This window comes from Magallana gigas, chromosome 5 (genome assembly GCF_963853765.1).
Source record: "Magallana gigas chromosome 5, xbMagGiga1.1, whole genome shotgun sequence".
Lineage (NCBI taxonomy): Eukaryota > Metazoa > Mollusca > Bivalvia > Ostreida > Ostreidae > Magallana > Magallana gigas.
Window position 1 is genome coordinate 174,948 of NC_088857.1, and position 12,870 is coordinate 187,817.

The 12,870-nt window shown below is 36.1% G+C and overlaps 1 protein-coding gene across 3 annotated transcripts; it reads left to right on the forward strand.

Annotated features, from left to right (window-relative positions):
* Positions 1-12,416, forward strand: LOC105321193 (tax1-binding protein 1 homolog). 3 transcript variants are annotated; one of them, XM_011419435.4, is made up of 17 exons: positions 1-110; positions 763-1,049; positions 1,276-1,574; positions 2,392-2,529; positions 3,118-3,261; positions 3,488-3,676; positions 4,769-4,906; positions 5,451-5,579; positions 5,693-5,866; positions 6,608-6,749; positions 7,096-7,182; positions 7,459-7,564; positions 8,037-8,193; positions 8,326-8,400; positions 9,731-9,914; positions 10,253-10,492; positions 10,864-12,416. In XM_011419435.4, the coding sequence occupies exons 2-17, from the start codon at positions 770-772 to the stop codon at positions 11,217-11,219; spliced, it is 2,838 nt and encodes a 945-aa protein (XP_011417737.3). In that variant the 5' UTR covers positions 1-110; positions 763-769; the 3' UTR covers positions 11,220-12,416. The 3 variants fall into 3 exon arrangements, with proteins under 3 accessions (XP_011417737.3, XP_011417738.3, XP_034312840.2); XM_034456949.2 differs by lacking the exon at positions 1-110 and adding an exon at positions 339-358; XM_011419436.4 differs by lacking the exon at positions 8,326-8,400 and having other exon boundaries at positions 2-110.
* The last annotated feature ends 454 nt before the right edge of the window (positions 12,417-12,870 follow it).

Here is a 12,870-nt window from a genome sequence, read left to right on the forward strand (position 1 = left end):
AAGGGAATTATTCAAGGTGTGCCGAACGAAGGATGTCGATTATTTTAACGCATGCGCAGATAACAACTAGACGTCACAACAAAAATAAACGTCGTCATAAGACGGGGAAGGTAAATTTTGTAAATATAGCTGATTTTTTATGTATTCGCCAAATGTTAGAAGATGACATTAATGTTTTTGATATTTTATCGTATTTGGCTAACGAATTCATCATTTAAAAGAGAGAGAGATTTTCTACTTTCGATATATTGGTAACAAAAGTAATGTAACGCAAAGTTTATTTTTAGAATTGATAAATGCACTTTGCTAATATTTTCCAAGGCATTACAAATTATTTCGTCAGAAGATTATTATTAGGGTAGGTGGCATTAATTCAGAACAGTGATTAAGTTTGTTGAGGTCTCTTATGAGAAGAATTATTTATTTTATAGAAGATAATATGCGAAGTCTGTTTACACTGATTATACAGACCATTAAACCCAATATAAAATGTTCCACAAGATGAAATGTTAACTAAATCAATCCAACCACTAAGTATTTGAAAAATAGAACATGTAACTTGTAAGTAATCTGGAGCTTTTTAATACAGCCGTCAAGTTTACCAGGTACAAGCAGCAAGGGTTCTGTCTTAAATCATTTGATTATTTCATCAAAACTAAGATAATTAATGTAATTCAAACCTTTCCATTTTTCCCCATTGCACTGGACTGACAACTTCTTAATATGATATAATTATAAGTCTGGGTCTCTTTGATGTTTTAGATAATAAATGGAGGAAGAAACAAAAAAAGAAATGGAAAACATTCCACAGAAGCGTCCAGAGTTTGCAGCCGTTGTCTTTCAGCGTATTCCTGAGACCTATCCAGCAGATGCTCACATTGAATGCCGATACACAATCACTCCAGATCTAATTCCAACTTCACGGGACTGGGTGGGACTCTATAAGGTCGGCTGGATGACCACCAGGGACTATTACTACTACGAGTGGGCACAAACACCAACAGGTTATGAAGCTGGAAAGGAAATTGATACAAGCATTCTTTTCCCAGGTAAATGTTATATGTATATTAAACTTTGATATATCTAAACATGAAAGAAAAAAAAAGATTTTCTCTGATTTGTTTCATTGTTAGCAGGGAAGTACATATGTATATATACATTAAAACCTAACTAAAATTTAGAGCATCCTAATGCTTACACTTGTTGTTATCTTGATAATTTAGAAAGTTCTCCATTCAGTATATGGCTACTGTATAAACTGTCACTGTATTACAGCTCATAAGCTTCCTGGGGAGGATGGGGAGTTCTACCAGTTCTGTTACGTGACGAGTGCAGGACAGATCCGCGGAGCCAGCACGCCATTCCAGTTCAAGAATCCCAGTGCCGATGATTTTGTGGAGCTTGATGATGAGGAGACAAACATGCTTGTGATTCGGTCCAAGACAATAGTCCTGGAGGAAAACATTGAGAAACTCAAGTCAGAGCAGGAAGCCCTGGTGCTTGGGAAACAGGAGCTGGAGTGTGAAAGAGACGGGCTGCTCACCCGCCTGTCAGAGACGGAGAAAGAACTGCAGGTAGGTAGATCCCATGCTAAGAGTAGAACATACAAACAGGAACAACAGTAATACAGGTACAACAGACACACATGTACAACAGTCAAACAGGTACAACAGTCAAACAGGTACAACAGACAAACAGGTACAACAGTCATATAGGTACAACAGACATACAGGTACAACTGACATACAGATACAACAGACACATACAGGTACAATAGTCATACAGGTACAACATACATACAGGTACAACAGACATACAGTAACAACAGACATACAGTAACAACAGACATACAGTAACAACAGACATACAGGTACAACATACATACAGGTACAACAGACATGCAGTAACAACAGACATACAGTAACAACAGACATACAGGTACAACAGACATACAGGTACAACAGACATGCAGTAACAACAGACATACAGTAACAACAGACATACAGGTACAACAGACATACAGGTACAACATACAAACAGGTACAACAGACAAACAGGTACAACAGACAAACAGGTACAACAGACAAACAGGTACAACAGACATACAGGTACAACAGACATACAGTAACAACAGACATACAGGAACCACAGATATTCAGGTACAACTGACATACAGGTACAATAGTCATACAGGTACATAAGTCATACAGGTACAACAGACATACAGATATACCAGTCATACAGACATACAGGTACACAGATATGCAGTAACAACAGATGTACAGGTGTAACAGACATAAAGTAAACTCTGTGATAAAGCATTCAGCTGTGTCAGTTTCTGATCAAGGGATTTTTTGGATGAGTTTAAATGTGACCATACTCTGGTTACAGAGTCTGATGGATGACAACAAGAGACTGGAGGATCAAGTGCGAGCGGGAGAGAACTACATCAAACAGCTGAACCAGGAGGCCAGGGACATGATGGTGGCCTCGGAGGCCCTACAGACCAAGCAGGAGACACTGTTCAGTGTGAGTAGTAATGCTTCACTGATCCCTCTTCATTGTTGTCCTTACAGTCGTAACCAATTTATGTCAGTTTGATGTGCACTCAACAAGATCAGATTTACTGTGGTTTTATTAATATATGTATGCATTAATTTTCATGAATTTAATGAAATTTATAGTTTCAGAGATACGTGAATTTAATCTACAAAAATTGATAATCAATGAATATTGATGAAACAGCAGTATGTTAGTTCATAAACTCTTTACAATTAGAAGTTTATGTCAGTCTTATAACATACACTATACAATTTGATGTTTACATTGGGTTTTTAAATGCTTTAAAGTTAGAATTCAACTAGAAATCAATGTCATAATCACCTTTAAGTTTAAAGAAGTCTTCATCAGCATTAAAAACAGTTAACATTTTTTCCATTAAGGATAAAGATTAATGTTTTACATGTTAATTTAAGAATGAAATATTAAGCAATTTCTTCAGATGAATGTTTGACATGTGTTTCTCAGACACCTTTTAATGTATAGATTTGGTGCCAGTGGTAATTAAGAAATAAATATATTTTATAGTACAATAAATTTGTGTTCCTTTTGATACAGGAAAAAAGTGATGTTGAAGCCAAACTGACAGAAAAAGATGAGGCTCTGAAAGGTTTGCAGGTCATTTTGATGAAAATGACAGGTGAAAAGGATGAGCTAGCAGGAGAGAACAGAACTTTGAAAGAACAAATGGAACTGTACAAGGTATGTTTCTCTGGTACATGTATCAATGGTTTAAGTTCTAAGAAAAATCAATGTTTTTAAGAAGGAATGCTTTAAAAAGATTAAATGAAATGTTCACTTTTTAACTCAATAAAAAAATAAGTAATCATCAGCACTGCCATTTGGCCTTCCACTGTTTTGGAATTTGATAATTGCATTTTAAGCATCAAGTATTTAATGACGCTGCCTGTGTGTTTGATTGATTTAGAATCACTTCACGACATCTGAGAGCTCGGCCCAGGAGTACGGTCGCCAGATTGAAGAGATGAGAGTGGAGGTCGCTAAACACGAGAGTATGGAAATGGAACTGAAGCGACAAATCCAGGAGAAGAAGGACCAGCTAGAGGAGGTCAGAAAGAGGCTGGAGAGACAGCAGGTCATGTCCAAAGAGGACAAGGTGTGTAACCTTATTTACACATACACACATTTCATGTATATATAGCTCATTTACTTGATTGTGTAGCTCAGTGTAATGTCATTTAGATGTACATGTAGCTCAGTGTAATATCATTTAGATGTACATGTAGCTCAGTGTTATGTCATTTAGATGTACATGTAGCTCAGTGTTATGTCATTTACATGTATGGGTAGCTCAGTGAAACATCAATTGCATATACAGGCAGTGTTTTTTTTTTGGGCCTGATTTGGGGCCGAAATTCGGCCCCAGTCCCAATCGAAAATTTCCAAATATTTTCCCAATTTCAGACCAAAAATTCCCAATTGTAATTTAAAAAAAATCTTTGTACGAGTTGTCAAAATTTTACATACGTCTTATCTAGCGTGTTCCGGTTACGGTAATGAATACTGGATGAACAATAGAAAAAGAAGCATTGTGCTTTAATTTGTATTTCATTTTGAATAAATTATAGTCATAGAAACCATTAAATTTCATTATTATCAATGAAAATGAATTTTCCCAATTTTCCTGTTTTGTCGCTATTTTTCCCAATTGAAAGGGCCCCAGCCCCCAGTCCCAAATTGGTGAAAAAAAACACTGACAGGTACATGTATTTCAGTGTAACATCATTTACAAGTATATGTTGCTCAGTGTAACAACATTTTACAAGTATATGTATCTCAGTGTAACGTCATTAACAAGTACATGTGGCTCAGTGTAATGTCATGATATCTGTATTAGTTATCATCACTGACTTTTGCTCAGTAATATCATGTCAAACAGCAACTGTTCATGTCGGAAGATCGTGGGATCAACCCCCTTATTTGCCGACCAAATGTTTTATAAAAATCTTTCCTTCTCCTCTATTATCCACTAAACTTAACAAGACATAGTCATGCTTTAATTCGTAAACTGTGTTGATACCATGATATTGAACTCAATTTCATACATGTACTGTTATATATAATGTGTGAAGTGCATTGATATCTAAAGGATGATAAAAGTACTGTTGAATTTAGCAGATTGATGAATGGAGAACCTCATTCATTTTTCTACAGATTTATTTGATTTTGTTGCGCTTTTCTTTTGTAGAATCAGATTGAGTCTTTGACTGAAAAGTTACGTAACACAGAAGATAAACTTGATGCTGCTGAAAAGGTCAAGTTCATTCTTCAGGAAGAAATTAAATCATACGAAGAGATCAACGGAAAAATATCTCAAGATCTTGAGGTAAGTCGGCTGACCTTTTCCTGGAAATCAGATTCATCTACAGTTGTGATCATGCTAGAAATGTATATATGCTTGTGTGATTTTTAGAAATTAATTGTGTACACATATTTTTTGCTTTAAATAAAGGTTAAATCTTTGTTTATGATATTTATATAAAACTGAGTTATATATAATGACATATCTGGTCTCATACTGTTCACCTTGCAATGATGTATGAAATGTTTACATGTAACTTAAGTGTCAAAATTTGTACACCATATACTGTAAACATATTATTTTTGGGGTGTACGATATTTTTTCGGAAATTAGTTTTTGAACAAGTTGGCGTGGATTTGAATTAGCGCATTCTTGAATGTGACTATTCTTATATATATGCATGGAATAATATATATGCATGGAATAAGTGACATACTTGATTTAGCCGCATTCTGCCATAAGCGCTAAACAGAATACTCAGCCTAATGTAGTACATTTACAGTATAGATAGCAGCATAAAAAAATGTCTAGTTGTGATGTTTTCTTTAATTCTTCTTCGTTTTTACAGAGGTCAGAAGGTCAAAATCATGCCCTGAAACAGCAGATGGCTCAGATTGAGGACCAGATGGTCAGTGAGACAGAACTATTGAGGACCGAGGTGATTTGCTCACAGAGGGACCTCAGCCAGGCTCTACAGGTAAGAGACAGAGTTATTGAGGTCTCTCTTCTGTTCTTGACATTGTCATCCAAAGTCACCCTAAATTGGCGTCTGTTTTGTGAGGTTGTGTTGAATAAGAAATGTGTTTTCAGGAGAAAAGCAAGCTACAAGAGGAGGTGGAGGAGCTGAGCAGCCAGAGTCGGGGGGATATGTCCTCGCTGTCCTCCCTCCACTGTCTGCAGCTGGCCCAGGCCAGTCTCAAGGAGCGCTACGCCAAGATGGTCCAGACCCACACAGAGCTACAGGCCGACTTCTCCAAGACCAAGGTATGATTGTGTCCCCTTCTGTGTCACCTCTTGATAATAGGCTGACAAAGCATTGTAAGGGGGGGGGGGGGGGGGGGTCACACTAAGTCTTTTCTCTCCAGCTGATAACAGGTTGACAAAGCATTGTAGGTGTGGTCCATGATTCTTAACTAAGACTGACTTCATATCCTGAACTAGAAATCCGGGAAGTTATGTTGCTGTTACAAAAGTTTGAAGAGTTAAATTTGAATTGAGTTGCTACTTCATGTACAGGTATAAACCTTTCTTAGTATTTAAGATAGAGGCATCAAAGAATTTAAAAAACTAGTGGATATTCTAAAATTCATTTAAAAAAAAAAACAAGAGATACTTGTTTGAAAACACATGCCATTGGATTTTTGGCAAGGAAGTAATAACATTATGCCTAGTTTCCTTCCTATTCCACAACAGATTCGGATTTTAAGACGTGTTGACATGTTATTGGAAATTTTAGTTTAGTGGTTGTTGTTTCCTTGATCCCTTTATAGTACATGTATCAGAATCAGCTTGGGTATTTGCCTTCTGCTGTTGTTAAAAAAAACTATTTACCGGGTATCCAACAGATGGTTCTCAAATTAGAGGGTTGTATGTAGATATATTGGTTTATATCAAACTTGTTTTAATGACATAGAAAACTCATGATTATTATTAGTGATACATGTTCTGATTTCTGTCCTTTTTGTCCTCTATCTCAGCAAAGTAAGGTGTGTTGTATGCTTGTAGAAGGAGAATTCCCAATATGTGAGGGAACTCAAGAGAGAAATTGAGGATTTGAAAGAGAGACTCAACATGGCTGCTGAGGAATATAAAGCTTTGTATGTTGAGAAAAAGAAGTATCAGAAAGCAGCGGAAAAGCTACAGAGAAGTAAGTTTTGCAGACACTTTGGAAATGTAGGAAAAGGTTCTATCTAATAGAGGAAGTAAATTTAAAGTGTTTCTAAACAAGTACTGCAGACATTGTATAACTAGGACCAAAGTCATCAAATATGTATTAATATATTTCATATCCATATTACCTACTTCCGTTTTCGTTGAAAGTAACAGAAAACAATAGGCCCACAGATCTTTATACTTTTGTATTGTACACTTGTAAGTCATCTGCCAAGTTAATACATGTAAATCTGTATGTTTCATACATTAAGAAGTGGAGTAACATGTCGGTTTACATGAACTGATTCAGTAAGTACATGGTGTACCTTGTCTTGTTCTAGGATTGGGATCAGGACCCTCCAAAACTTCTTCATACGGATCCTTGTCAGAAGTGACCAGTGTCAGTCTGAAGACTGAGCAGAATACAGGTATTATAGGCATAAAATCTCAGCATTCTTAAGACAAACTGTTGTGAGAGTTTAACCAGCCATACATGTACCGGTACTCTATGGATGTTACGTTGTTTCACCATCTGTTGAAAGAAAACATTGTCCCTATTACTCTGTAGACTCTCTGTATGTATCTGCAGAGAGAGTTTATTAACAAACATTGTTTTATAGTTGTATATATACTTTGTAAACTATGTGTGTCAGCAGAGAAAGTTTAAACATTGTTTCATCGTTGTATATGATTGTACTCTGTAGACTCTCCCTCTGGGACAGAGTTGAAGGAGGACTCTGTGTCCAAGCTTCAGACTGAACTAGATGATGTGTCCACAGAGCTTCAGAAGAGGAACGAGAAGAAAGACAAGTAAGATATCTCTCTCTGTCGTGGAGAGCTCTGTTGACCAGGCCGTACTGTCACCAAAATGTAAACATTATTCAACTCATCTCTCAACTCAAATTATTTGAAGACAAGTGCACAAGTTGTGATAAAATCCCAGGATTTAGATAAGAAAACGCAGTGAAGGCAGGGCTAGGTGGACTATCGTATTACTGTTATTGATAAAATTGTTGTATATAAAATGTAATTGCTCAATATCAAAAACCCTAATTTAGATGTGTAGCATTGTAATATCTTACAACTTAAGTAATTTAATTTACATTCAGTCATGTAACAGTGTAAACATGTAAATGTATCTCTTTCTACAAAGTTCTTTAAATTGTAATTTAGGGAAAATCTGTTATGATAAAAGCCAGGAAAGTGTGCATTAGATACTGCTGGGACTTTGGGCCTGTATGGTCAGGTGCTTACTTCTTAAGAATTCATTTTATTTAATTAGGTACAAGAAAATGTACAAAGAAGAGAAGGAGAGAATGGAAGTCCTTCGGAGACATTTTCATGATGAGCTGCGAAAGAAAGATGAGGAAATTGATCGGCTCAGGAAACGTGTACAGGAGGTCTCCATGGAAACCGATATCAAGGTCCGCTCCCTGGAGGTAACTCAATACAAACTCTCTCAAATAGACATCTGTCTAAAGCTTTTTGTTTCTACAGACTCTCCTAATGTGGCTAATGTTGGAGGGTATTATTTGATGTGACTCTCGAGACTTTTGTTCCAATACTTGCAGAACTATTTGGTGAACAAAGACAACACTATAGAGGAACTGAATCGTAAATTACGAGACAATGTAAAACTGCATGATGTAAGTTTGATATATTGAGTCATAACAGAGAAAGCTTCATTTTGATAATGTAGTTATGTGAATAAACTAGAGAGCAGTGTTCTAAATAATGGACACATCTAGTAATGCTGTTTAAACAAGAAGCCAATGCTTTTTGTCTTACCACAAAGCTACTATATGTACACAAGGCTGTCAAAGTGAATCAGTTATATTTAACTACTTTACATATCTTAATACTAAGTTTGAAACATAACTGTAAAATGAGAAAATTTGCTGCATACATATTTGAGCACAAACTCGAAGTGTCCATACGTTGGCCAGATTAATTCTAGTGCTCACACCTTCACTTCAGCCAAATTTTTCAAACTTTATTCTATGTTCACGTCAGCACTCAAAGCAATAGCTTTCATTTTTTTCACACAGTCACTTTTCTAATGATTTAGGACATGAATGCTTTTCATCAAGACAAACCACATTGAAACAATCGGAATGTGAAAGGGGATAAAGAGAATTGACATGAAGAGATTGATTGGCACTAACAATAATACAATTAAATTAATCAGCCCATGATTATTTGGCAGAGCATTCTTGATAACCCATACTCTTTACTTTTATGAATGTGTACAAAAAAATCTACATCATCCAACTAAAATTATGCCAAAATAATGGTTCCAGTGCTATAGGGGCGTTATCACTATTTTGGTCAAAAATTATTTTTTTGATTTGAGTATTTAAAATGCTTCAGTAAGGCATTTTTAATAAGCAACCAAAATTTGACTGTCATTCATTGAGGTATAAGCAAGTTACAGAGCTTACAATTCTCTGCTATGTAAAGCTTTAATTTACATTTTGAATGTTGATGTGAAAATTCCAGTTTTAGACCTAAATTGAATGTGTTAATGTAAGAAACTGTTTATCGATGATTAAACTGAATAAGAGGATAGACAAATCAGCTTTAGAAGCTTAAAAAAGGTTCGTACATTGAACATAATTATGTAAACAAAACCAAGGCACGAGCCTTGTTTACATGACAAAGAATTGTGAGCCATAATCTTGCTTATAACTCCACAACTGACTCTTAAATTTTATTGGTCAGTAGAAATGCATTCCTTAAGCACTTTAAATAATAAAAACAGAAAAATTGAATTTGACCAAAATCGAGACCATGCCCCTTTAAGAAAAAGAGACTGAAAGTGATTGTTTTAACACATACATCTACAGTACTACAAAATCTTTAAATGTCAAAAAATTAAAAGCCTATCTCATTTTGATTTTGCTTTCAGTCATACATGAATTGATAATGTTTGTAGCATGTAACACAAGAGATGTGATTGGATATTTTGTTCTTCAGAGTCCAAAAGAAAGCCATCAGAACACGGCTGTGAAGCCTCCTCATTCCGGGATCCCTTACCCACTGTACATGTACGGCAACCCCTACCACGGACCAGTCCTCTACCCTGCCCCCATAGTGTACCCCCCAATGTCCCCATGTCAGGGACCGGACGGCAAACCACTGCCCCCACTCCGATATCCAGGTACATGTATATCTCACCTGTTGTATGCATGCTGCGCTACATGTACATATAAAGTCAAACATGTATATTACATATACAGTACATGTAATATAATGTGATCAAGTCAAACATATGTTATAGGTACATGTAATACAATGTTATCAAGCAAAACGTGTACTTTGTTACATGTACATTTCATACATTGTAGTTAACTACATTGTGTATTAATTATCAATACTTTTGTGATTTTGACATGAATACATGTAATTGTCTTTTAGGTTTCACCAAGTTAATGTAACATGTATTGTCTTACATGAAGTCAAATTCTAATTTTCCTCTGGTATTTTTTGTTCACCCAGACAATGGGGGTCACTCAGCAACTGCACCCCAAACAATTAAGCCAATTGTGTACCCCGACCAAGTCATTATCAGACAGCCGCGACCAGTGAAGTCGGTCAACCCTGACCATCTGTCCGACGACCAGCAGAGTCTGACCAATGACCAGAAAGAACCCCTGAAACCACTCCCCCCACCCCTGGTTCCCGAGAGGCTGCCATCTGCCAGGCTCTCTGCTCTGAAGTCCTTTCTCATGGAGGGAGGTAATTCCTTAAATTGTATTGAATCTTCAATTCATTAGTCTGAAACCATCACAACCATATTTTGCAGAATATAAAATACACTGGTGTATAATACACAACCTCACTTTGGGCCTGAACATTTTTGAACAAGCTGTTGACTTCTAAAATCATGGTTAGGCAGGGGAAGTCTAAAATGAAACTTTAATGCGCACAAAAAATTGCACATCTTTAATTCACAAATGTGAAACCATCACTAATTCAAGGTCTAAAGACTAAATTAATCAAATTAATGTTATATTGAATAAATTTATGTGAAAAAAATTGCTTTATTGTAGCATTTGAAGAATAAATTTTTGTGAAATATAGAAATACAATAAGCTTTTTTTTTCCAGACGTCCAGGTAGGAGAGATCAGTGTGAACTACGGCAGTAATCACTTCAAGGTGGGAGATGATGAGGTGGATGCCCCCCTCCCCACAGCTCCCCTTGCCCAAGGAGAGGACACTGCCCCCCACGGCTACTATGGTCAGGGAGAGGACCGCTTCGAGGACGCCATTGGAGAGTCCATGAAGATCTGCCCGGTGTGTGGTGAGAGCTTCTCTGCGGACATTGATCAGGTTAATTTTGACGCCCACATTCTGAGTCACGTACAGAAAATCTGTCCCATCTGCCACAACCTTATAGAGGAAGTGGACGATAATGGCTTCCAGTTCCACGTCAATCAGCACCTGGACAAGGACCAGGACTAAACACACAGACAGACAATGTCAAACACAGAGCAACACAATGGATCCTGCTTGTTGGATCTTTCCTTTCTTGAATTTATTTTGATCCATGCAATTAATAACTGTAAAACTTCATTGGTGGTACTTGTATTGATTACTATATCTCAGACTTTCAGTATAAGCATGAATATATAGATTATAGATTTTTTTTTGTCATTTTCTTTCAGTGCTGTAAAGAGTCAGCTATAATTTATTTACAGCTAGTGTTTACACAGTAGTGCTGTGTTGTTTGTGATGTTTGTATAGTAACTATTTTGATTGTAATTTTACTATCTAACATTAGTTGTATATACGGTAGTGCTCCATTTGTATTGTATTGATCAAAATTCTTTGAGATAACAATCATGTTACTAAATGAGTTATAAGAACACTCTGTTCCCATGGTTTAAGGGTTAATTATTTCTTGCTTAGTGTGACTAACTAACATCACTAGTCCTGACTATTATGGCCTGTTGTTTAACTTAAAGATTTTTTATTATTTTGTGTGTGCAATGCTGACAGCTGAATCCTACATGTATCAAATTGTATATGGTGGATACTGATGACACGTATCATGATAGATGGACATATAAATCTGAGAGTGATCAGTAGAAATTTCATGTGGAATGCGGTCGAAAATCCCAGTATTTTCTTTACGAGGTCTTATCATTTGATATCAGCTTGTAATGGTGTTTAAAAGCATTGGATTTTTGTTATATTTGCTATATATTCCCATTTTTTCTTAAAACAGATTGGCTGTCTTTCATCACCTTGTACGATTGTATTGTTTTGTTGTTTTACCCGAGTGGTTTGCATATTTATTTTTATTTTATGCAATTTTTTTTTTTTTTGCCTTTACCAGAGAAAGTTAGTTTTGAAACGTGTGGTCTTCACTCTATGATGAAGTGCTTACAGAAAACTGTACAAGTTATGAATGGTTTAAAAGAGAATGGGTCAGATACCGAGAATTACACCGGTGTATCCAGACATAACGCACAACAGTCTATGTTGTCAGCTGTGTGGAAAAAGGGGTGGAGCTGCAATTAGTTTTCATTTGTAACCGCAATTTGTGAATGAATCAAGTTTCAAGTACTGTCGTTTTTCAATACAATATGTTTTTTGTATAATGTAAAAGCCTTGATTTGTGATAAGAAGATGTGATTAAAGTTTATGTATACATTACGAAGCTTGTTGTTTTAACTGAATTCTTTAAATTTTCTTGGTAATGAATTTGATTTGCCAATTTGAAAAAAAAATTATAGGACTGGGCCCTTGTAATATGTAATCGGGTTTTCCAACGGAAAAATCCGGTTATTAAAATGGTGAAAATGGCGGGTGGGCGGGCGGCTTCCAAAGGGTACCCTCATTGTACAGATAACCCCTTCTACAGTTTTCAAGATAGGAAGTTGTTCTTTTGCAGATCAATTGTACATATAATTTTATCAGAGGTGTGCATATTGCTAGAATTTTTGATTTCTGACAATTCATGAAAAAAATACCAGCTTTTGAACTTAGTCATTTTCAGGCAAAATATTGCATATGGGTATTCCATTTCACTGGATACGGTAGGTAGTGTTTATCAAGTCAGGGTTGACATGGATTATGGATACAGTTCACATAAAAGAAAACCCGGTTT